General features: G+C 35.4%; 1 protein-coding gene across 2 annotated transcripts in view; it reads left to right on the top strand.

Moving 5' to 3' along the window:
• LOC150106098 (uncharacterized) overlaps positions 1–27,930 on the top strand; it is a 184,248-nt gene that overhangs the window by 135,814 nt on the left and 20,504 nt on the right. For both annotated transcript variants that reach the window (XM_090393843.1, XM_090393844.1), the window contains exon 8: positions 11,632–11,697. In XM_090393843.1, the coding sequence (XP_090249969.1) occupies positions 11,632–11,697 (66 nt within the window). The remainder of the gene's footprint in view (positions 1–11,631; positions 11,698–27,930) is intronic.

Here is a 27,930-nt window from a genome sequence, read left to right on the forward strand (position 1 = left end):
CTTTGCTGGTATATATTTGGTGGTATTTTTTTATTTTTGACTGTAGTTAAGTCATGTTGTTTTAGTTATCTGTTATTAAGTAATATTCTTTTGAAAATCATTTTTTGTTATGGCACTGATACGCGTGAGAAAAATGGTGATGAAGACATCGATGTTGGCCATTATCAATGTGTGTTATTTAGTTCGATGTATTGTGTATTTGATGTATTCATTGCTGGAGCTTCAGGAATTTGAATTGGTTTGTGGTACAAGGTGAGAATGGACAGAATATTTGTTGTAAATGTTTTGTAAATGAATATAAGAAAGACAAGTCGCAAAAGAATGAAGTGACTGATAATAAAGATATAAGGCAGAATTGTCAAGGTGTCATGCAGAATCCAGTAGTGGAAGCAGTGAGTGAAGTGATTGAAAGTAATGTGGATGATGAGATGCTAGCATGGAAAGAAATTGCATGCTTACATGGACTCCCTCATAGGACAAAAACGTGAGCTCAAGCGACTGGAGAAATGATTGGCAAGTGTTATGGAAGAATGGAGCATGAAATAAAGAGTGAATGGGAAAAGCATAAAAGTGTGAGAAATTGGGGAAACAACAACAGAGATAGTATTGTATGGGGATTCAATGATAAGAGGTGCAATTAATAAGAAAGTGATGATCATGTTTTCCAGGTGCAAAGATAAAGAATGTTAGTAATGCTGTAAGTGTGCAGAAGAATGGAGTGAACGAGTTGATTGTATTGGCTGGCACAAATGATTTGAAAGGTGAGAAATATGCAACGAGAGAAGATATGAAAGAGTTGTTATTGGAAGCAAAAATGAAGAGCAAGAAAGTAAAGATTGTGAGTCTGCTGCCTCAGTCTCATGAGTGTCAATGAGAAGATTGTGCAGGAGGAATGGTGTGCAATTTATGTATGTATGGAGTGAGTTTGATGGATGAAAGGACTAGTATATGCCTGATGGACTGCATTTATTTGGTTTTGGAGTTAGATGTTTGGAGAAAGTTTTGTTTAGTGAGAATGTGGTAGTGCAAAACCAGAGAAACTGGAGATATTAGGGAGAATGAAATTAAGCATGTCTCTGGCCATCCCTGATAAACGAGCATGGGTACAGTAATGATTATGCAATGTCGAGTGGGATTTCACAAGTCTCCAATTTAAATGGCTTGGTAATGACATCACACAAGGGGTACTATGCATATAAAGGGAATTGAAATGCATGTACACAAATGCAAGAAATATCAGTAATAAGGTGAGGAGTTTTTGGCATTGATAAGCCCTACTTGGCCAAAAATTATAAGCATCACTGAGACCTGACTGATTGAAAATGATATAGTTACAGGGATAGAATGTAAAGGGTATTTCATTTTCAGGGAGGATAGAAGGAACAAGACAGGAGGTTGGGTATTGCTGATGTTAGCTGCAGAATTACAACCAACAAAATTATTATTATTACAACCTCCATGGAGTTTGTAATATACTGTCTATTCCCATCCTCTGCAGCTTGTACACCAACTTATAATGTGGTAATCCATCAAACGCTTTTGCTAGGAATATCACTGTATATGATTCTCTCTTATCTAACACACTCATCACCTTATCATAAAATACAAGTAAATTACTGAAACAGGATCTACCCTTTACAAATTCCTGCTGACCTTCATAAAGAATGCTATGTCCATCAACTCAATTCTGTATTCTATTCCTTATCAATCTCTCCAACACCTTGACCACAACTGCAGTTATACAGACTGGCCTATAGGTGGAGATGGTCTTAGAACCATTCTTGTGAAGTGGTACTATTTTGCCCTCTTTCCACTCCTTAGGAATACTACCCACTGCAAGACGTTCATTAAATAATCAGGTCAAGGGTATACCTAACTGTGGTGCACATTCCTTAAGAATACATGGCGATATGTCATCCATTCCCACATCCTTATTCACATCTGACCCAACAAACATCTGATACACCTCTGTTTCTTTCACTTCCAATTCTCCTAATACTTGACTCTCTTCTATATATTATACCAGATCATTTATACCAGTATGATATTATTATTATTATTATTATTGTTCCGGGAAACTCCAATATACACTGATAAGGTGCTCGTTCAGTAATTCCACTTATCCTTTGCAGCTGTCAGTCTGCTGCCATGACTATCCACCAATGTTAGTCTGCCATAATTATTCTTCTTTTTGCTTGCCATGTTGCGGAAAAATTCCCTCGAGTTAACCTTGACCTGACCAGCCAGTCTCCTCTTATACTGTACCTTTTCTTTCTTTATCATGCTCGTCACCTTTCTAGCCTGCACCTTATACTCTTCATGGATCTGATCACCACCAACTGTCTTGTACCTCTTTCGTAACATTTTCTTTTCCAGCACAGCTTGCTTGATTTCGCTGTTCATCCATTTCACTTCCACTCTATTTATTGCTTAACCCTCGGTATGCAGTCATACATTGCTTTTGTCAGATACTTATGAGTTTCCATGCATTTTCAACATCTTTTCCACCCAGCTCATCTACCCAACATACTGATGCTACAGAGCTTCCTATAATCACCTGCTTTATACTTCCACATGTATCCATTTTTGGGAGTGAATTTTTCTTGTGTCATCACTTCCCAAACAAGTACCTCGTGATCACTCTCACTAACTGGCAGCAGTATCAACACTTCATTAACAACTACATCTTGTGAAGTTATCACTAAATCCAAAACAGTAAAGCCTCTAGGTGCTTCAGACACGTGCTGTTTAACATACTTATCTCTCTTCTTGAATATGTCTCATTTTCCCATAATCCATCCAAGGTGAATTCTTCGTTCAATCCCTTTTTTTTTTGGCACTCCTCAAAGGATAACAATTGGCCCAAACATACATATGAATTAACTTGTTCTATTTCATGGTTTTTAACTTTGACAGTTCTATGGTTAATATATTTATTCATCATTATTTTTGTTTTTTCTCTATTTATTTTTAATCCGATTTCTCTGGAGGCTTCATTTAGCTGATTGAACTTTCTTCTAGATCTTCAAGATTGTCTGTTATTAGGATGATATCATAAAAACAAGTGTGTTTTTATCTGTTTATAAGGTCATATTAGTTCAGATAAATATATATACGTTGATTACACTGGCCAACAACAAAAAAAATTTTTCTGCTGATTATGATCTGACACTTGTTTTTTACTAATTTGGGTGCGCTGATTTCAAATATCAAACCCATTTTTCTCTATCACGTCAGGTTTTTCCTCTATGGCATTTTCTTTTTGCTAATTTGTAAGTTTTTGATAGTTTTAAGGAGGCAGTACTATTTAGAGGATCAAAAAAATCGATTTTTTAATATTATTTTCTGAAAGTATGTACTTTTAAAAATCTGTTCCTAACTTTTTATCAAGAAATTCGAAAAATTCCCGAAGATATAGCCTATTATTCAAAGCAGTGTGCAGATCAGAATCGGCGCTCACCGCTCTCGCTTGTTAGTGAATGAATAAATGTGTAAGAACCTGCAACAGCACGTACTGGCTGTTTGAATGCGAGAGAGGCCGATAACCGACCTAATATATTTAGGTGATGAAAAGTAGGCGATGACAACTGCCTAAAACAAATGAATGCTATATGCGTCATAGCGGACAAAGAATGATCGAAATCAATCAATCGTTAATCGATCGTGAAAGTATGATGAGCGCTTATAACATTTCAATAAAGTCTCTGGTTTTTTTTGTCTTGTTAATTGCATGTTAGTCGGCAGTGAAGAAAATACATCATGTCTACTACTCGAAATTGTGTCAATAGTGTAGATTCCTTCTGCTACATTTGTGGGAGCTTTACTGTTCCCAGTCAAAGGACAAATATCACTTATTTCATTAAGAAAGTGTACTTGTGCATACTTTGACGTAAAAATTGCAGATCAGGACAAGTAATGGGCTCCAAATAAAGTGTGTAAGTCATGTGTAGAAAATTTACGACAGTGGAGCAAGGGAAAACGCCAAAAATTAGCTTTTGGCATTCCAATGATTTGACGTGAACCGAAAAATCGCGTAGATGATTGCTATTTTTGTTTAGTTCAGACTTCTGGTTATAATAAGAAGAATAAGAAAAAAATTGTGTATCTAAATCTCGACTCAGCAATTCGGCCAGTTGCTCATTCTAATGAAATAGCCGTGCCAATTTATAAAGGACTTCCTTTACTTGAGAACGAGCATGATCAGGATATGCCAGATGTTCTTGAGGAGCAAGACCCTGATGTTGATTTAGACAATGAAAATTTAATTTCTAGTTCTGGACCGCAACGTTTTACTCAAGCGGAATTGAATGACTTAGTAAGAGATTTGGGCCTATCAAAGGAATCGTCGGAATTGTTAGCTTCAAGATTAAATGAAAAAAACTTACTGGAGCAAGATACGAAGAAAACTTTTTATCGTAGCAGGGAAAATAATCTTGTACAATATTTTAAACACGAGTGTTGGTTTGTTTACTGTAACAACGTGTCAGGTTTACTAACTGAAATGAGTGTTGTACAATATCATCCAAATGAGTGGCGTTTATTTATCGACAGTTCAAGCAGAAGTCTCAAGTGTGTCTTACTACACAGTGGGAATGTATATCGCTCAATTCCTATTGACTATTCAGTCCACTTAAAGGAAACATATGAGGACATTAAAAAGGTTCTGAAGTTATTAAAATATACAGACCATAACTGAATCATCTGTGTGGATCTTAAAATGGTGAACTTTTTACTTGGCTTTCAAAGAGGATATACAAAGTTTCCGTGTTTTCTATGCCTCTGGGATAGTCGAGCTAGAAACCAACACTGGAGTCAGAAACATTGGCCTCTTAGAATATCCTTAAATGTTGGAGAACAGAATGTTATAAATCAACCTTTAATTGACAGAGAAAAAATAATTTTTCCACCTCCACACATCAAACTAGGTCTTATGAAGCAGTATGTTAAAGCTTTAGATTTACAAGGTGACTGTTTCCAATACATATGTGAAAAATTTCCACGAGTTAGTTACGAAAAAATTAAAGCCGGTGTATTTGATGGACCGCAAATTAGAACTTTAATGAGAGACCCAAATTTCATCAACTCTATGAACGAAATTGAGAAAGAGGCCTGGACTTCATTTGCAATGGTTGCGAATAATTTTCTTGGAAACAAAAAAGCGTGCAATTACAAAGATCTAGTGGAAACAATGCTTGAAAATTTCCAGCGCCTAGGTTGCAACATGAGCATAAAGCTTCATTTCCTATACAGTCATCTTGATAGATTTCCTGAGAATTTAGGTGCTGTAAGCAATGAACAAGGCAAAAGATTTCATCAAGACTTAAAAACTATGGAAGATCGGTACCAAGGAAGATGGGATTCTCACATGATGGCCGACTACTGTTGGAGTATTCAAAGGGATTGCCAAAACAGAACACGCAGCAGAAATTGCTACAAACAAAAATTTATTCCCTGAAACTCATGTGTAAGTAAAATTGTTATTTTTTTATAAATATTCTTGTAATTTTTAATGAATATTGTTAAGTAGTTATGTATCTAATTATCAGCCTCTCTCACATTCAAAGTGCCAGTACGTGCCGTTGCAGGTTCTTACACATTTATTCGTTTATTAACAAGCAAGAGCGGTGAGCGCTCCGATTCTGATCTGCGCACTGCTTTGAATAATAGGCTATATCTTTGGGAATTTTTCGAATTTCTTGATAAAAAGTTAGGAACAGATTTTTAAAAGTACATACTTTCAGAAAATAATATTAAAAAATCGATTTTTTTGATCCTCTAAATAGTACTGCCTCCTTAAAACTATGAAAAACTTACAAATTAGCAAAAAGAAAATGACATAGAGGAAAAACCTGATGTGATAGAGAAAAATGGGTTTGATATTTGAAATCAGTGCACCCAAATTAGTAAAAAACAAGTCTCATATAAAAGTCAGCAAAATTGTGTTGGACTGTGTTATTTATCTTGAAATGGAATATCCTTTCTTTATGCTCAATCTGATGTGAAACTAATGGCTTGCCTTTTTTATTCTGTACTCCAATGATGCCGACTATGCCATAAGTTTCTTAAAATACAGTATATTATCTAAGGAACATAATTATTATCTGCATGTATTTATCTAGAGAATACTAAAATGGGTATTTTGTAAACTTTGTTATTCTGCAGAGCAGGGAAAAGAAGAATGAATAAACACTTGTTTGTATATAAGAATTTGGAGTGCCTTTAGTACAAGGAAATGAATTTTAGTTTATGTAAACGAATCTTAGTCATTACATTTTTTAGAAGGAAATTGAATTATTTTGTTTTGGCTGTTTATAAATGTTTATAAATAGAAAACAAGTCAAAAGATAAAAAAAAGTCTGTTTTAGATAAAGATATTTTATAATTAAGCAAAGCGTGCTGATTTTGTCATTCATATTGAAACATACACAGGAAGATCCCTTTTGAAACGAGCTTCTATGTTCAATATATATTTGAACTTGAGGAATGTTGCAGTTATAGAAAAGCCGAAATTTTGATGATCTGAAAAGGTCTTTAAAGTTATCTTTCAGGTTATTTATAACATATTATTATATTATATAATATTTTCTTGACTGTTCATCTGCTGTACATACTACACATCTTGTCATTGAGTATGATAATATTTATTTCCTTTCAAGGTTATAAAAGAAATTCAAGCATTAAAAAAATTACATTTTGAAGTACATTTGTATTACAAGTAATAGATCATGAGATCAGTAGAAATAGAGGAAGACCAAGAAAAAGATGGCGAGATGGGCTTTGTAAACTGAGGCACTACAAGCATTTATGCTTAATAGTCAGAAGAAGAAGATGAGATCAGTGGACATTTCAGCAAGCACTACATATTTTACCGCCTTATTTTCTTAAGGTGGATCTGTACTGCAGTAACTAGAAAAGTCAGATGCACTAATATATCAAATCTCTGAAAAGAGTAGCAAATGCACACATATATGCATATGTATGTGTTTTAACTAAGTAACAATTCAGAGTTAAGAGCAGTTAATACATGTGATGTATTTATTATGATTTAAGTTTGCTGTGTTGCAAGATAGGATAAGAGATTTCCAAACATCATGCAAAATGAGTTCTTAGTTTCTGTTCAAGCTATCATTCAAGTGAATCACTTCACTATACTCTTCATAAAATTACTGTGACAGGATTTTACCATTGCATTACTTATTGAAGCTGTCTATTTTATTGTCTATGGAGATGTACAGCAATTCCTGACCATACTTTGTCAATTATGAGTGATATTGCTAAGATGTTCACCCTTCCAGATATATCACAACTTCTTCCGTTGGACTTATGCAAACCTTACAAGATCTACAGTAAATATTACAGAAACATTGATACTTTTGGAAAAAAAAAATGCTATTTTCAAGAGATACTATTATAGAGGCTTTGATTTATAAGTAGATGCTGATACTTATATCCCTATATTCAAAATAATGCTAGTATGACTGAGAAATAATATTTCGTACCTAAATTCTTTGATGGTGTGTTGTGATTTTTCTATGTATACTATTATATCTAGAACAGCTGTATGAAACTTACAGAAAACAGCAATATTTTCAAGAATATTATTATTGCTGTGCTCTTCCTGTGTGAGAAAGTCAGCCTTATTTTGTGACACTAGAAACATCACTGTATAGAAGATATGATTCTGATATAATTTTGTTTGCAGTTTTGAGCCAGAGATGTTCCATGTGTTAGAAACAAAGCAATTTAACCTTTGTTTAAAAGTTGTTAAAATATATTAACTTTTTAAAAAAAATTATAGTGACTACAAATTTTAAAGGCAAAAAATATAAATATTAAAAATTTAGGTACAATATTTAAGTTTTTTATTTTTTATTTTTTTAAATGTGGCATGGAAGAGGAGTCTTTAATGCTTTGTGACAGAGAGTGGATTATGTAATCCATATCTCGCCACTTATATATAATAGGTTTATAAGCTTTTTAGGATGTGCATATAAAAAAAATGACATCGTTTAAAGATCACCATGACATATACAATGTTGACATAATTATCAGAATTAAGTGAGAAAAAAATGCTTAGAAAATGTGATGTAACTTGTTCAGTTAATGATGAAGCAGGGCAAAATTTGCTATGGTAATGTACAGTAGAATAACAACAAAATGAGGAGACAGAGAAATACCAGTCAGATATAGGGAACATTACATAAGGGTGTATAAGAATTACAAAAAAAAAAAAAAAAAAAGATCACAATACAGAAATTGACATAGTATGCTCAAAAATATGGTCACTTAACATCAGTATTGTGTATGATCCCCTTGAACAACTGAGTAGGCCTGATAGGACTGCTCTGTTTAAATTAAAGATACCAAGAAATTATATTATTATTATTATTTTGACACCTCCAGGGAGTCCAAAGACTCATCGAGGGAGAGTGTGCCGACAGCAGCGAACGATTGATCTCCATCCAACTATTAACCATGCTCAAACTTACTTAACTGAGCCATTAGTAGCAGAGGCTCTACCAATCGACCAACCTTTGCCGGCAATGTACTTGGTTTAATCCCCTATCCAAGTAGATAAAGGATTAAACCATTATTCACTTGGATAAAGGATTAAACCAAGTATATAATTTCTTGGTATCTTTAATTTATAGTATAAACAAGTGAAATAACTTCCAACAACCTTTCTCTAATCCAGAGTAATTTAATAATAAGGTGTGACACCTTTTGGCAATTCATATATGAAAATATGACTTCTGCATTACTTCAAACTAAGTATCACCTCTGGGTCTGGCTCCCACAGAAGAGACATCAATAAAAGTCAAAACCAGTCTGGGTAGTGACCTTTCCCTAATGTATAGCATTATACATGTCTGCAAGGAGCTATGCTTTGCATTATGGGATACTAAGGCAAGTGATGTGAAGTTATACCACCTTTACTATGAGTTGTCCCAGTCCTGAAAATACTTCAGGTGCAAACTTTATGTGCTTTGTCTCTTGGTATCTTTAATTTATAGTATAACCAAGTGAAAAAACTTCCAATAACTGCTCCGTTTGTCGAGTAACCACTGCCACAGTTGCTCACCAATGACTATGGCTGTTGAGTTAAAGTCTGCTCTGGTGGAAGAATGGGATTTGTTGCCACAGAATCTTATGGGTATACTTTATTTTGAGCATGGTTTACTGCCGTGAGGACTTTAACTCAGCAGCCACTGCCACAGTCACTCACCAAATGACTGTGACATTGGCTGTCCTACGTGTTTGATCAGATTTAAATCTAGTGATTGTGATGAGCACAGCACTCATTAGATATCTTCAGTTTCATGATACTCCTCCACTACTTGAGCTGTATAACCAGTGATATTGTTATGCATGAAAATAATATATGGGCCAACTACCCCCCATCCCTACATAGTCCTTATAAGGACTTAAAGGGGCAAAGCAAGAATGCTTTTCATCTTCCCTGTTATCTATAGAGGACAATGTAGGGATAAGGTGTTATTGAGCTATTAAAGCCCTGATCATGGCAGGAGGGTAACAGCAATATCTGAGCCTCAGTTAGAACTTCATTAGCTACAGCATTGCCATCCATTACCCTCCAAGGGTATTAATCACCGTATCTCACGGCCAATTCATCTCTTTCCCCCCCCATACATAGTCACAAATAGGATTCAAGGATATGTTCTTGGTATGTCTGCACAGTTATGGTATCCCTATCAAACATATGAAGAGGGATGTGGCTGGTAATCATTATTCTTCCTGATATGAGAAGTATACCTTTTTTAAGTATTTTTTTCTGGATGTTGGAGGAGTAGTACTACATTTCTTGTTCTCTCCAGATCAAACAATGTCTAGAATCTGTCTATAGCTAAAATAGAATTTGTCAAAGAACAGAACTTTATTTCACTATAGAACTCATTGAAACTGGGCCATGAACATATGTTGGTTTGCAATTAATGTGTCACAAATCATGAGCTTCTTTCATAGAGTCCTTGAATTGAGTTTTCTTAACTCATTTGGTTGCAGATATTTACACCTGTAGGTGAAGCATCTGCAACAGACAGTTGGTGACAGGACATCATAGGGTTCATTCTTCCTGTTAGCGACAGATAATGGTTGATGACCAGTTCTTCTTTTAAGGGTTCCTGAAAATACATCTGTAGAATGAACTTGCACTCTCCTTGCTGTAGTGATGATGTTTGGAGTGTTGTCTGGGGATATTGGTAAGAGCTCCTAGTACTTAAACGCATATTTCATTTCTAGCTAGTTATGTAGACATAAGATTTTTTGTGTGCTGTGGGGGTTAGCTTGAGCAGTTTTTTAATGAATGTAGATTTGAGAAAAGAGAATTTTCACAAATAGTAGTGCTCTGGTGTTTTTCAGCTAGCGCTTCCATCCAAAAAACAAATCAAGGGAACTATAAATTAAAGATACCAAGAAATTATATTCTTTGTTTAAACCTTTATCCAAGTGTAAGCAAACACGTTTGCATCTGACCTATTTTCAGGACTGGGGCAACTTGTATAAAGAAGCTAATGACTTCACATCACTTGCCTTAGTATCCCATAATGCAAAGCACATCTCCTTGCAGACAGGTCTGGGTAGTGACCCTTCCCATAATGCTATGCATTATGGGAAGGGTCACTACCCAGACCTGTTTCAACCTTTATTGAGGTCTCATTAGTGGGAGCAAGACCCAAAGGTGATACTAAGGTTGAAGAAATGCAGAAGTCATATTTTTGTATTATGAGTAGCCAAAAGGTGTCACATCTTATTATTAGAATGCTCTGGATTAGAGTTAGTTGTAAGTTTTACCACTTGGTTATACTATAAATTAAAGATACCAAGAAATTATATTCTTGATTTAATCCTTTATCTAAGTGTAAGCAAACAAGTTTGCACCTGAACTATTTTCAGGACTGGGGAAACTCCTATAAAGAAACTGATTTGCTTATACTTAGATAAAGGATTAAATCAAGAATTTAATTTCTTGGTATCTTTATTTTATAGTATAACCAAGTAAAAAACTTACTACAGATCAAGGGAACAGATTTGAATGAATATGGACATACTTTTTTTATGTGAATTCCACCTAAAAGATGGTAAACCCATATTAGTTAGTAATAGTACTGTCACTGGGTTAAGGGTTAGAAGGAAACATTCATGTAATTGGAATTAACCAAGACCTTGGTGTTTTCAATACATGATGCTGGAGAATGGATGTATAAGCCTAATCATTATATGATGCTGGAGAATGAATGTATAAGCCTGAACAATATATGATGCTGAAATCAAGATCTACTGTTATTAATTCTATTTCACTCAAATATGTTTGCTTCAAATAGAACAAATTCTTCCGTATTGTGTCGAAATGGTTGCAGAAGATATGAATAAATTCTGTATAAATTTTTCTGTTGCTATAAATTTACCTGTTGCATAAATTCAGAGACTATCCAGAGGAAGTGATTATTGCTTTAAGAAACTAAATACACTTTAGTACAAAGTTGTACCTCTTAGCATTTTCTTGCTCTGCATTTTATGAATGAGCAAATATAAAGTGCCTTTATACAAATTAAGTCACTTATATTTACTTTATTCGCCTTTTTAATGTTGATAATTTTGTGATTATTTTAGGAATCAAAAACTAAAGAGATTGAAGAGCTGCAGCATAGACTGAGAACTGCTGAACACGTCATTGAGGTATTGTTTTCAGAGAAATCTACTTCTGTGATTTTCATAGAATTTACGTTACACATAAATATAATAGTGATATTCTATTTATGTGTAACGTAAATTAATTTCGCAAGTAATAACTACACAAGTTCACTCAGTTCATTTTATATTTTGCTCTACTTTGTTTATCAGTAATGTAATTTAATTGTTTGGCATATTAACTAAAATTAATTTTTTCAGACTTGGCTGCAATTTTAATGGACCTTGATTGAAACGTGTCTTTATTGCATATTTGATAATATCAACCTTTTATTTCTATTTGAGTCAGCCATTTGTAAGTGTGTTTGCAAAATGTGTAAAGCACCTAGTAGATTCATTGAAAGACAGATTTTATTGAAATTCATTATTGTGAATCCTTACAAAAATTTATCATGCATTCAGTTTTTATTTCAGTTGGATTATTTGTATGGATATAAAGTATAGAATTTATATATTACATTAACTCTGTTCTAGCTGAGTGAAATTTTTATATGTGACTCCTATTAAATCTGGAATGAACACTTAAATTGTCTTTCAGTGTTTCATTCAGGATTTAACTGAGATGCAACATCTTCCTGAAAAAAAAAATGACTTGTAAATAGATAATAGTTCAATCTTTGTACATAGGTACTAATAGTCTTTTCATGTAAAAGTTTTATGTATAAGATTGTAAATGGTCCTTAAATAACGACAAGAAAATAAGGTATTTAAAAGGAGACTTGGTAACAAGAAGGTCAAAGTTTAGCATAAACAATCGTAATTCGAAGATGCAATGAGAAGAGAAGGTACGATGTGCAAAATTTGTGTGGCATCTTCAAAATCAATGACGTAATAGGGAGAAAACAGATGCGGAGCCTATAAAAGTTTTAGCAACGCTAGTTCGAGGCTTCTTTTTGGTAGTTATTTTTAAACTCGTTCAGGTTTTGGGTGTTGGCTGTCCCCTGCGGTTCTCCGTGGGTAGTTGCTTCAATGTGACAGGAACGAGTAAGTGTCGTTCGGCAGCGACAATGTGGCTAAGTAGCAGGCTTGTCCAAGCATAGTATTCCATGCGACAAGACAAACAGCGAACGCCAAGATTTTGAGTAGCTCCAAGAGCACATTTCCATCTGATAGGTTCCTGAGCATAAGGTTAGAAAGAAGCACGTATACGAAAGGTCCTCAAAATTAAATAAGCTGAACTGATACACAAGATAAGGTTCACAATAGGTATTTCTCATCAGATGATATATAACAATTTCAAAGTGCTCCTTAATCACAAAATGCTTTTCAATTTTCTGAATGCACCCCAGGCAAGTTGAACTCTCCTATTTATTTCCTTTTGGAGTTCACAGTTTAGATCAATTCAAGGAATAGCCTTTCATATTTGTATATGCTGTGGTGTAATAGTGGCCTTCTTCCAGCATATCCTGTGGTGGGTAGCCATTGGTCAGCAAGTCCTGAGTGGTGTATTGTGGAACTGGATGTAGCCCTTGTGTTCAGAAATTCTGATATTGGCTGTCCTGCCTGTTTGGCTGTAGTAGGACAGTTTGCAACTGCATGGGACCTGGTAAATCTAAGGAATGTGACTGGTCTTTGTGGAGTGGATAAGAGATACCAGTTTCTTATGTGGTCTGTCAGTAGTTGTAAGGTTGTATTTCCTTAGGATTTTTGTCAATTTTTTGGATGTGTCCCAGATGTATGGAATGGTGATAGAGCTTGAGTAATCTCTGCTCTGAAGAGGGAGGGGAGAGGGTTGTGGTTACAAGGTTTTAGTATTTTTTGGAGGATTGTAGCCATTGGCTAAGTAGTTAGGGCACTATTATCAGAACTGATTAATTTTGCCCTGTTGTATAGGATTTTTGTAATCCTATATTGTTGGGAAAGGAGAGGTGACTGCTGGTGAATGTATCTACCCTTATATATATTATTTCTGTCAATGGAGAATGCCAGGGATCCATCAAGCTGTAGTGTAACCAGAGTGTCTAGGAATGGGAGACTGTTGTCGTTTTCCTTTTCTGAGGTGAACTGGATTCTGGGATTTTGATTGTTTAGATATGTTAAGAAATTATTGAGTATATCCAGGCCATTTGGCCAAATCGACAGCACATCATCTGTGTACCGTAGCCAGACAGTAGGTTTATGTTGGGCAAAGTTTAAGGCATTTTCTTCAAGGGTCTCAATGAAGAAGTTAGCCAGGAGTGGAGAACCCATAGCTGTTCCCACTATCTGTTTGTAGAATTTTCCTTGCCAAATGAAATAGCCTGAGTTCATGGTGAATTGAAATAGGGCTGTGATATCAGGAGCAAATATTATTATTATTATTATTGTTCCGGGCAACACCAAGGAGTTGACAGACTCATCGAGGTAGGCCCTAACATCATGTCAAGAACAACTATTCGACATTCACACAGTATCTATCATACCTTACCTTGAACTCATTCACGGTCGTAGCACCCACAACAGACTCTGGAAGCTTATTCCACTCATTCACTACTCTCCAAGTAAAAAACCTAGCTCTAACACCCTTGTCAACCACGCTCTTGCCCAGCTTCCATTCATAGCCCCTAGTCCTCCCACCACCAGTCATATTTTCAAAAATATCTTCTGGATCAATCTTATAGAAACCCTTCAGTAATTTGAATGTCTCAATCATATCACCCCTCCTTCGCCTATCGACCAATTTCTGCAACCCACAAATCTTCAACCTATTCTCATAAGGTTCATTCCACAGGCCTGCTATCATCTTGGTCACTCGTCTCTGGATCCTCTCCACTTCCTCCCCATCATGAAGAAACCCTGGTGCCCATAACTGGGCACAGTAATCCAGATGGGGTCTTATCAAGGCTCGATAATACAGAGGAACAACAACTTGTTTGTCTCTGCATGTTAAAGTATTTTTCAGAAGCCAAGTGATTTGGTGAGCTGTTTTAGTTACTTTTGCAATGTGTCCCCTAAACTTCAATTCCCTATCCACCAACACTCCCAAATCCCTGGCCTCATCAATCTCCTGGAGTACAGTTCCACCAATGCGATATACTGCTGCTATTCTTTTCACCCCAAAGTGCATAACCTTACACTTTGGCACATTAAATTGACATCCATTTTTCCTAGCCCAGTCCTCCAAACTATCCAAATCATCCTGTAAAATTTTGACATCCTGTGCACTCATAATTGCTCTACCCAACTTTGCATCATCAGCAAACAAGTGAACACTTCCTCTCAAATCCTTTCCTATATCATTGTTGAACAAATTGAAAAGCAGTGGTCCAAGAACAGAGCCCTGTGGCACTCCACTAGTCACAAGCTGTCTTTTAGACTCCACTCCTGAATAAACCACTCTCTGGTATCTCTCCTTCAACCACCCTCCTATCCATCTCACCAACCCTATATCTATCCCCATCTGCTCCAGTTTACTGATTAGGGTTCTATGTGGTATCCTATCAAAAGCCTTGGCAAGGTCCAGTAGTGTTACTGTAAACCCATTACTCCTATCCAGTTCAGCCGTCACTGCGTTATAAAACGTGAGCAAGTTACTGAGGCATGATCTACCCTTCACAAAACCATGTTGTCCCCCATACAATATCCCATTTTCATCTATCCAATCCTGTATTCTTTTCTTGACTAATTTCTCTAAGACCTTGACAATGATTCCTGATATGCTAATCGGTTGGTAATTTACAACAGCAGTCTTGGAACCACCTTTATGCAGTGGAACTATTTTCCCCTCTTTCCACCCCCTCGGGACTAACCCAAACCCAAGACTCAAATTAAACAAAATGGTCAAGGGTATTGACAATTCTTTAGCTGCTTCTCGTACAACAAGAGCTGGTATACCATCCAATCCCACAGATGTATTGACATTGAGGTTATGCAATAGACTACTCACCTCCACTTCATTCACCACAATTCCCGTATAATCTACTGGTACATTCGTTTCTGAAATGTCACCACCTGGATGATATATTCTTGCAAAGTGCTCACTCAGTAACTCAACTATATCAACTGATTCAGTTACCTCCCTACTATCGGCATTCTTTAAAATCATTCTGCTATGTACATTATACTATCGTTCTTTGATAAAGATGGCGAACCATCATTACTGGCCACCATTTTCCTTCGTACTGGAGCCATACTTACTTGCAACGTATTATATCAAATTATAAATTATAACACACCAAAAACACACAAAAAGATGCACTAAGAGATGCAGGGCAAACAAAACTATGCAATATTAAATAAATTTATCAAGGATATCTGAAAATAATACTTATCCTATCCGGAGCTTTCAAGAACACTATGTCGTGACGTTCTATTTTCATGTTGTGTTCTAATCTGCCATCTTGTTTCAAGTCACTCTTATTAATAAAACGACTAATTGCAAATTGATCACCGATCCAAAAGTAGGGAAATTTATAATTATACTGCGCCACCCTATTTTTAGATTAGTCTATATAAAACAGTAGGATCAATTCTTAATTAAGTTAGCAGTCTTCTCATTTAGGCCGAATTATTTACTATTCTACTTGGGGCACCCGCAAGATTCAAATTTTTTTTATGAACGGTGCAATAAAAGGGAATTCAGTAACACAAGGAACACAATATTTAGATTAACAAAATAAAACATTTAATATATGATATATAACAAATACAAGAATTCTACTTTTAAATGGAACAATACAAATAACTTAATACATCTTGCTAAGTCACTCATTCCAATTCAATGTTCTAAACTTTAACATACAATTCACAGCTTCAAATTTTCAAGCTTTCTTAACTCAAGTTAATAAAACTAAACTTCTCATTTGATCAGTCTGGACATATCTATCAGTTGTACTTAATGTTTAAATTCACAGCAGGCACTAATCAAGGTAGACAATATTCCAAGCAATCTCATTTCGGACCTTGAACTTCGAAAATGCGTTACAGTTAATGTTAGAATAAACAAACATGTATGACTACTCTTACCAGATACAATCTTCAATACATCAATTTATTGTGAGCACACTTATGAATTAACTTATTTAAGCTAACGTAACACATTAAATAAAATTCTCCAACGCTTTAACTGAACTACTGTTAATCGCTTCACTACTCTAAACAACAGCAGTAAGGTACTGATATCTTTCCTTGTTTACTTTTCTCCAACTAGTTAAATTCATTATAATTCTTCTCAGGGCAACATAGAATTAAGACATAATCCTAGACTAACTGGAACTAATCAGAATTTCTCATTGAATGTCCAGTTCTTTATTTATCCGATTACGACATCAATTTTCCTCTACAACAACAGCTGATTTCACTTGCAGCTGAGTATATGATTCACTACGTTTTTGCTCTCTTCTAAACACTCTTCTCATGAATTTCTGCCCTAAAGAATTTATAATTTTCTTTCACTTCTTTTCTTGTATCCTACTTTCCTTCAGGCTTCGCAAAACTCTCTCCTTTTCTTTCATTAAAAATTCTTATTCCCCCTCCTTTCTCCTTCTGGTTCCAAGGTCACACACTCTTCGACTTGTACTTGTTTATTTCATGCGTCTCCATGACAACCAATGAACGCAAACATTTCACTAATGTAATACAACGCTCTACTACTAGATAAGTGATTACATAACGTTACATTTTTACAAATAAGAATAAACAGAATATTTGAGCTACTTAATCAGCTTTTACATTACGTATACAATTATTTATAATAACACTTTTCGTTACTTTATATATATTTTTTTGTTATCATAAATTTCTACACATATTATTATTTAATAAATTAATAGTAGGTTAAGTTTAGAATAAATATTTAAATAGTAATCCTTAATTAAGGAACAATAAATAATTTTTATACAAATCATGATTAATATATAATAAGCAATGTTAAATGTGAATGAAAAAAAAATAAATTACACAACATAGTTTCATTCACAATTTAACAACTACATACTACGAATCCCTCTAGCGGCGACAGCCCCAATAAAATATGTTATAAAGATTATTATAAACTTTATAATACAAAATACTCTAAAAACACGAAAATCGTTCTAATATACTATAAAACCAATTTTCTAAGGAAAAACACACAAAAAAACCTCCCAAAATCACCAATTTTACACGAGCGCTAAATTACACCGAAATATGGTTTGGATGAAGTCTAAGGTATCTTTGAATGCAACATTAGTGAATAAAGAAGAGACCATTATGTCAGTGTTTTGGAGTGTGAGATTTTCTATACTGGCTTTAAGTGGACTGAGTTTTTTATGTATGGTGTGTGTGTTGCCAGTATGTTGTATGAGCACTTTGGTTAAATGTTTGACTAATTTGTATGTGGGTGAATCAATGCCATCTACAATGGGATGTGTTGAATTTTGAATGAAAATATTTTTACTAAGAAATATTTCATTCAGATTTAACAAGAAAAAGAAAAAAACTAAAAGGGGAAATGCTTGTAAATAAGTGAAGATATCAATTTTTGTTTAAAGAATTGTACTAACACAAACCTTGTAATATTAATTAAAAGTGAAAGATGTCATTTTTTTTGTAAAAAGATTATAATGTAAGAAGTTTCTCTATAAGATATATGTTAGAGCATAATAAAGAAGGATCAAAGTCGATTAATGACAACCTCTGATAAATTGTAGCCCATGGCAATTTGCTTATGTGCGAACAGCATGCGCACAATGTTTTTTCCGGGAAGACACGGCAATCGTATGGAAGATTCCAGGAAGATAGGAATGAATCGGGAGTCAGGCAGAAAGTTTTGAGTGAAAGAGGGCGCTAGAGATACGAGGTATAAAATGGGTCCCCCCCTCCCCCCCGTTCAGGGATTTTTAGGTTTTTTTCATTGGGAGTTGCTGGAAAGTTCCGGTGGAATCGGGAAAAGTTCCAGTTCGAGGTCTAGTCAATAGCGGGCAGCTATTCTCTGCTGTCGTTTCGCGATGTCGGGAGGGAAGGAATAGACAAAGAAATGTTGGGTACCTTTCTGAGTAAGCCTGAAGAAACTGACTGCCGCTTTCGTCCACATGCATCGATTCAATCCATGCTGTTTCCAGTCGAGAATGCGATGAAAGGGCAGAACAAAGAAGGCCAAACCTAGCTGTGAGTTATAATCACCAAGGATGAGATCGATCATTTGGAGGGAAATTATAAAGAAAGGATAGACGGAATAAGTTACAGGAATGTGGTAATGTAAAACCCTTTATAATTCCTTTGTTAACAAAGAACGGAACAATGTGTCATGGAAGAAACGAGAAGTTAGGTTATATAACTCTGAACTTGCATGAAGGACTATAGTGACATTTTAGATAGCAGTGTTTAGAACCAAATAGCTGTTTCTTTAATATTTGTCTGAATGAGTAGTAGTTAATTTGTCATAAGTAATGATCTATAGAATTATCGATGTGAATGTTTTAAGAATATGTGTAAGATAGTAAAGATATTTAAGGCATGTTAGCTAGAATTTTGTGCAGTGAAATAAGCCTATTCTTAGATGTGATATGTGAATTACAGTTGATATGTCTAACCTTATAACTTGGGATAACTCTATATTCGTATTGAGTGTTTTTATTGTAAATGTGTAAACTTTTGAATCTAATAAGTGTATCTTGATTATCTTAACCTGTTTTGTGCCTTGATTTGAATCCAATGCACCGCTTGCTAATATCTGAATCTGAACGGGAGAGAAATATATGAAAGAGACCACGACTGCAATCTAAAGTGTTTTAAGAGAGATAGATAAAATTGTTTAAGGAGTAATTAATAGATTGATTTACTATGTATATTTTCTGAGAGTTACTTCTTGGTTAAAAGGAATTTCTAACCTAAGGACCTCGCAGCTTGAACAAATAAATATTGCCAGAACCCGATTAGGAGGTAACTCCAGACCGTTATTGCTGAGGATCGGACTCTATTCAGAAGTCAATCCTTTGTCAATTTATTTAATATATGTAATCATTCTAAGAATTGGCCAAATTGTGTTAATAGATACATGTGTGAAAAAGATAAGTGATATAAGCAGACCAAGAACAAACATATAAAAGAATAAATATAAAGCCGGCAGGATATAACAGATGTAATGGCACATTTTATTTATGGATTTTTGGTAGTCCATATATCTGGGGGGAAGGCTTGTCTAGAGTTCTATGGTTTTAGTTTGTTTGTGACCTCCACAGGCCAAGAGGTAACCTTTTTAAGGAGCCTATGGAGCGTTCTGATCTGTGTACTCGTGAGTTCATAGTCTATAGGGAGGTAGGTAGAGTGATCTAGAAGTAAGGAGACAAGCTTATGTGTAATCTAATTGGTTTAAAACCACAATGGCATTTCCCTTATTTGCTTTAGTAATTACTCTGTTGTTATTTTTAATTTCTTGCAAGAGCTTCAAACTCTTTTCTTGATAGGTTGCTTTTTGGTGGTTTTGCATGAATGAATACAATGGGCTACATCCAATGTGATGTTGTTGGCAATATGGTTGTGGAGGCTGAGGATACCACATTCTACTTGGATCATTATTTTTCTGCAGAAATTTTTTTAGATGCTAGTGCATAGTTATAGCCACCTGTAACTCAGAAAATACCTTAGTCAATTGCCTCTGAACCCTTTCCAACATCTGTTCATCACCTTGAAAACCAGGTGACCAAATCTGTGCACATTAGTCCATGTGTGGCTTAATCAGAGCCTTATACAATGGAACAAGAATCTCCTTACTTCTACAAGTCGATATTCTCCACATCATTCCCAGAATTTGTTATGTTGTCCTCACACTTGACTGGGAACATGTAAGATTGGTTATTAGGAGGTTGTTGAGAAGGATAAATGATAATAGTGCGATAAGAAAGATAGTGTGTTGTGCCCAGGTATGATGAAATGAAGTGGAGAGCGAAGATCGTGAATGATATGTTAGAAGAAATGTGTGAGGAGGAAGGGATGCAGTTTGTTAATATGTGGAATGAGTTTGAAGGTCGTCTCACTGAACTGTATAAGAGTGGTGGACTGCATTTGAATGGTTTTAGTGTGAGTCATTTGGGAGACTGCTGCTGATGGAAGGTAGAGATATGAGTGCAGAGAATGAATCTGATCAAGTAAGAAGCAATGTTCAGGAGAATAAGAAAAGTACATCATGATGTATCATGGTGTAGTAAGAAAGGACAGATTGAAGTGCTGATTATGAATGAAGAAATGGGTAACATGAATATAGAGAACGAGGGAACAAGTGTGCAAGACACGCAGGAAAATAGGAAGGCTCAAGGTGGATATGGAAACATAGCATGAGAAAGGATGATGATCGAAGAGGATATGAATGCATGTGCAGACAAAAAAGGGAAGTGGATGATCTAGGATCAAGGGAAAACAGTTGGATTTGAATAAGGAGAAAAAGAAATGGCTTGAATTAAGCATGGATAAGTTACATCTAATAAGTTTTATAAGTGAATCTTGCTGTAGATCCAGGAATGAGCTGTTATGTTTATATACAAATGTTAGAAGTGTAAGTGAGAAGGCAAATTAAATTGTTACATTAATTGAGTCTGTTACCCAAGAATTGTTGGAATAAATGAGAGATGGTTTGATGAGGCACTTCATATTGGCATATGAAGATAAAAAAGAAAAAGGGTAAAAAGGGAGAGGGGAGTTCTATTGATGATAGAGAAAGAGTTATGTCTATACAAGGTAGAGATGCAAGAGGGAAATAGCGGCAGTGAATTTGAGGCAGTATGGTGTGAAATAGAGGTGAATAGAATGAAATACTTAGTTGGATGTTGTTATAGACCTGGATGGTAGTGACCATGAAATGTATAATCAAATTAGACAAGCAAATAAGAAAAGGGGAATCAGTATGAGTGATTTTAATTATGACAATATAGACTAGGATGATAAAATAGCAACTGGAAGTAAAGAAAATGAGTTACTTGATTTTTTTGAGGGACAGCTACCTCCGGCAGTATGTAACAGAGGCACATGAAAATTGAGGATTTTGAATTTGATCATCTCATCAGAGGATGTTATTATAAATGAGGTGTAAAATCACCTTTCAGTGGGTGAGAGTGACCATGAAGTGATTACCTGGGTGGTTACCAGCAGTGAGACGACCTCTGTGAGGAAAGGGTGGAACCAGGCTGGTGAGAATCAGGATTCAGAATTGGGTTGACAACAATGGTTTTATCTTTGATGAACAGCATAGATTTCCTAAAGGGCATTCATGTTTTTGTAATCTACTTACTTATTACAGTAAGGTGATAAAGCTTCATAGGACAAAGGAGATGGATACATAGTAATATACTTAGATTTTATAAAGGCTTTTATTAGATTACTTCATGATAAGCTGATTGTCAAACTAGAGCAGATGGAGTTGGATATTAGACTAGCTCATTGGATCAGAGATAGGTATCAGATAGCCAATACTTTCCTCTTACAGGATATCAGCAATATCCTGGAAGAGGAAAGTCACTAGTCGTGTGCCTCAGGAGTCTGTTTTAAGATCATTGCTGTTTAACCTGTAAGTTAATGATATTGGGAATGATTTGGAAGGGGATATTCAGTTGTTTGCAGATGATGCAACGTTGAGACAAACTATGAGGAGTAGAGCAGATGTGGGGATGCCATTTCAATATTGCAAAATGTAAGGTTTTAAATGGGAAACAAAGATTGGATGTTGAACATATGCTTGGTGGGGATGTATTGGAGGTAATAAGTGATCTTGTGGTGATGGTAGATAAGGATCTAAAATTCAGAAGACATTTACTATCCCTTTGAATATTGCTGCCTGAGAGACTAGATTTCACATTTTTTTGTTCATTATCTTTATAAATACCTTCACTCACACTTGCCTGCATCCATTCTAATTTTTTTATTTTTCTTGATTTTGTGGTTCAACACTTGCAGTGAGTGCGTGGAGGCATGAAGTGTTGAAGTAGACACCTAACTCAGAATCCATTTATGTGTAAAACATAATCATTTTACAGATCCTTTTGTCTTTCAAACTCAGACTATAGGTTCATACACTCTACATGATTCCTTCTGCACAACTGATCCATTAGCTGTCATTGCCTTCCCTCTCAGTTTGACTATCTGATTATCATACACTTCAAGAATTTAGATCCGTTATGGTCTGAGAAGCCTTTGTGCAAGTCTCTTCAGTGACCTGATCTTTTTTTTTTTAACCTGATATTTTATAATGAACTTGTTTGAGTAGTCCTTCTACTTGCATTCTGTTGAATTGCTCCATCCAGTTGTGTGCTTTTATATATTTTTTTATTTTCTCTTTTATTTGTTTCTGGTTTAATTCTTTGATTATTACTGAATTTTGTTTATGACAAAATGGGACATAATTTGCTGTTTTCCTCATGAATTTCATTTCAGCTGCTGTTAAGCTTTGTGTTTCTTTTTGTTTTATTATCTATAGTTCACTTCCATATAGTATTGTTGGTAAAGCTAGTCTCATCATATTGTACCATTATATGCATTTGTGGTTTAAGCCAATAAAGAATTAAATTTGTCCAGCTAAGTCCCATATTGCCAGCCCAACCTCATTCATTCAGTACCCAGTAGATACCTACTAACAAGGTGTACAACGCAAAGGTGAGGACTGGCCCAGTTGGTTCTCCACATTCCTGAAAGGCAATGTGGAGGTCTCTTCCCAGTTATTTGGCTTTGACCCTTAAGCAATTTTGATAAAAATTTGGAGAAAAAGAGCAAATCTAATAATAATGGTAAGTATTTACTGGACTTCTGCTCAGCACATGGACTAGTCATTACTAACACCATGTTTCACCATAAAGATGTGTACAAGTTCACATGAAGAGAAGACACAAGAAATAAGAAAAGCCTCATTGACTACGTCATTGTTGATAGTGATATCTTCATGCTCATTCAGGATATGAGTGTACAGAGTACTTGAAATTGGAAATGAACATTACTTAGTGCTAAACAGGAAAAAATGGATATCACATTGAAAAGAAAAGTATGTAAGAAAGTTTTAAAAAGAATTAAAGTTGGGCAGCTTTTACAAGTAAATTGTAGACATTATTGAAAAAAATTGCAGCAGTTTGAAGTTGTCTGCAAGGATAGAAAAATAAGAACACCATGGTGAATGCAAGAAGTTAAAGAAGCAGTCCTTGTAAATAAGAAAGTATACCAAAATTTCTTAGCAAATAAACTGGCACATACTCTAAAAGAATACAGAGAAAAATGTAAGAGAGCTATGCTTGTATGTCAAAATGTTCTGAAGACTATTGAAGAAGCTTGGAAATGGAGGAAAGAGTACTGTAAAAGAAATCAAAGATGATAAAAGTGATATAAAAACTGAAGATAAGGATACCTAGATGTCTGGAATAATTACTTTGACAGAATGTTAAACAAACTAAGCAATGACAGAACCATACTAGAAAATTTTCAAGAGGAATGTAAGGAGGACTACATATCAATCCTCCATCATCATAATCATCATCATCAAATTCCTGACATCTACCCTCAAGGGATGTGCAGTATATGATAATGCTACATGACAAAGTTATATCATTACTAACTTCTTATCTACAGTTTTCCTGAAAAAAGCAATCTATTACCTGTCAAGACACCAACATTATCAGATCTTATATTTCTGTCTTCTAAGACAGTTTTTACTATATCTATACACCTCTATCTTGGTCTTCCTCTCGGTCTTTTTCCTGCCAACCTGGCAGAGAACACTTGTTTTCCTAATCTTTCCTTGCCCATTCTGTTTAAGTGACCATACCACCTGAGATTAGCTTTGACACATTCCAGAATGCTAACAATATCAAGTTACTTTCTAATATCCTCGATTTTAATATGATATGCCATTGATGCCATCTGATCGTGCCTCTAATCTTTCTCAGGACTCTCATATCTGTGGTCTCTGGTCTGGTCAAGTGTTTTATTTCAAACTAGCTCTGAGATCCATAAGTTAAAATTGGTTTGAACACTGTCTTGTATACAGCTAATTTAGTGTTTTGACTAATTTCACTGTTATTCCATATAAATTTATTCAATTGACTTCCTACCATATCATGGGTGCTTAAGGGTCAAAGCTGTATAACAGAGAGGAGATTTCCACATAGCCTTTAAAGGAATGCAGAGAACCGACCAGGGCTTCTGACCCAATGTCCAGTCCTCACCTTCTCATGGTGCACCCTGTTGGATATCTACTTAGATACTGAACGAATGAGGATGGGCTGGCAATTTGGGATTTAGCCGACCAAATTGTATTCTTATTGGTTAAACCAAAATGATAGTACAACATGACAAAATTTCATGCTGGCTGGGCCGTTGCCCGGTTAAACAAGGCCCCTGTTGTTTTCACCAGGGAACCAGGGCGAACAGCGAAAAGTCAGCTACTGGAACAAATCTGAAAACACACTCCAACTCAACATCACCACAGTTAAAGATCGGTACTATCAACATAACAAGCCTGAATGGCAAAGAAATGGAGCTAGCTGAGGAATTAGATAAGTACCAGATTGACATTATAGGGGTGACTGAAACAAAAAAGACAAAAATTGGTGAGATCTTTCTGAGCAATAAATAAAGAATCAGGCAATGACAATCAAGGAAAAGAAGGAGTAGCCATAGTATTCCACACAAAATACGAGGCTAATCTTCTTGAATGGCAGTCAGTCTCAAGTAGAGTAATGTGGGCAAATATGAGAATGGGGAACTGGACAATGAGATTTATTTGTGCCTATGGTCCCACAGAAGGTTCTTCTAAGGTAGAAGTGGAGGAATTTTTTGCGGCTTTAGAAAAAGCAACTGACACAATGAAAAAGGAAAAATTGGTCCTTGTTGGGGATCTAAATAGCAAAGTAGGAAATTATTGTGAGACATACAAAAATATTTTGGGAAAATTTGAAGAAAAGAGCAAAGCTAATAATAATGGCAAATATCTGTTGGATTTCTGCTCAGGACATGGACTGGTTATTACTGACACCATGTTCCAACATAAAAATGTGCACAAATTCACATGGAGAGAAGAGGCAAGGAAAATAAGAAAAGTCTCATTGACTATGTTATTGTTGATAGTATTGTTTTCTTCCTGGTGCAGGACCCCAAAGTGTACAGAGGATTTGAAATTGGAAGTGATCACTATTTAGTCTTGAGCAGGATAAAATTGAATTTCATATTGAAAAGAATAACACGTAAGAAAGTTTTAAAGCCAATAAAAGTTGAGCAGCTCTCAGATGTGAACTGTAGACTAAAATACACAAAGATTATAGAAGAAAAAATGAAAGAGTTAGAGAACAGGATTCAAACCTTGAAGATTCAGCACGACTTGAAGAAAGCTCTGATCGATTCAGCTACGGAAGCATGTGGTGAAGTTGTCTGCAAGGATAGAAAAATTAGAACTCCATGGTGGACACAGGAAGTTAAAGAGGCAGTGAAGGAAAAGAAGAAAGCATATCAAAAGTTCCAGGCAAATAAGTCAGCTTGTGCTCTTAGGGAATACAGAACAAATGCAAGAATGCTAAACACTGTGTAAAACTAGCTAAACAAAAGTCATGGGAGGACTTTGGAAAGAATATAGAAAATAAATATCAAGAAAGTGGCAAAATATTCTACAGGTTGTTGAAGAAGCTTAGGAATGGAGGAAAGAGTTCTGTAAAAGGAGTTAGATATGATAAAGGTGATATGAAAACGGGAGAAAAAGATATCCTTGAAGTATGGAGGAATTACTTCGAAAAATTGCTAAATGAAACAAGCAGGGATGACAGCACAGTGGTAAAAAACACTAACCAGGCCTGCAGTAAGGAATGCATATCCATTCTTGAAGTAGAAAAAGCATCAATGGCTTGAAATGCGGAATGGCAGCAGGAATAAATGATATTCGACCAGAAATGCAAAAGTATGGTGGTATAAAAGTCTTACAGTGGCTACACTGCATAGTTCAGAAAGCCTGGACAGAGGGATGAATTCCCGATGATTGGAGTAGAGCTCTCATAGTACCTGTATATAAAAAGGGAAATAAAACTGAATGTGAGAATTACAGAGGTATTTCCCTACTATGTGTTCCTGGCAAGATCTATGCAAGTATACTTGAGAAATGGTTGAGAAGAATTGTGGAAGAAAAGCTTGGTGAAGAACAAGCTGGATTCAGGCCAAATAGAGGCTGTCAGGATCAGATCTTCACTTTACGACAAATAGTCGATAAAGCATGGGAATATAACAAAGATCTGTATTTAAGTTTTGTCGATTTGGAAAAGGCATATGACAAGGTGCCAAGAGAGAAGCTATTCAATATGCTGCAGTTATATGGTGTCAATGGGGCATTATATCAAGCAATACTTAGTCTTTATTTGAGTTGTAAGTCAGCAGTTAGAATTGAAGGAAGTACAGGAAGAAGGTTTAATGTTAAATCTGGTGTGAGACAAGGATGTGCATTATCTCCTCTGTTATTCATTATCTATATGGATCACATTATGAAGGTAAGTGATATTAAACATGATATCAAAATTGGAGATATTAATGTCAGCTCTTTGCTTTATGCGGATGATGTTATACTTCTAAATAAATCCGCTACATGTCTGCAAGATTCCCTGACTAAATTGAATAACTGTTGTAATAGATATGGTATGAAGGTCAGCAGTAAAAAGATGAAGAGAATGAAAATAGGTAGAATTGTTGAAAATGTCAACTGCATTGTGAACGGGGAATCTGTGGACCAAGTAAAACATTTCAGCTACTGTGGCACGATTTTTAGTGATGATGGTAAATTAAATATAGAAATAGACAACAGAATCAGTAAAGCTGGTATGGTGGGAAGTGAGTTGAATAAATTCATATGGAATAAGAGAGAAATTAGTCGGAACACTAAAGTAGCTGTATACAAGACAGTGTTCAAACCAGTATTAACCTATGGATCTGAGAGCTGGGTCAGAAGTAAAACACTTGACCAAAGACTAGAGATCGCAGATATATGAGAGTCCTGAGAAAGATAGGCATGAACAGATGGCATCAATGGCAATATCATTAAAAACGAGGATATTAGGAAAGAACTTGACATTGTCAGCATCCAGGAATGCGTTAGCAGAGCTAATCTCAGGTGGTATGGTCACCTAAATAGAATGGGTGAAGAAAGATAAGCAAAACAAATGTTCTCTTGCTAGGTTGGCAGCAAAACGACCCAGAGGAAGAGCAAGATATAGGTGGATTGATATTGTACAAAGTGCCTTAGACGATAGAAATATAAGTTCTGATAATATTGGAATCTTGACAAGTGACAGACTGATTTGGAGAAAAATTGTAGATAGG

This window comes from Typopeltis vanoorti, chromosome 6 (genome assembly GCF_054136105.1).
Source record: "Typopeltis vanoorti isolate ZY-2024b chromosome 6, IOZ_Tvanoo_1.0, whole genome shotgun sequence".
Taxonomy (NCBI): Eukaryota; Metazoa; Arthropoda; class Arachnida; order Uropygi; family Thelyphonidae; genus Typopeltis; species Typopeltis vanoorti.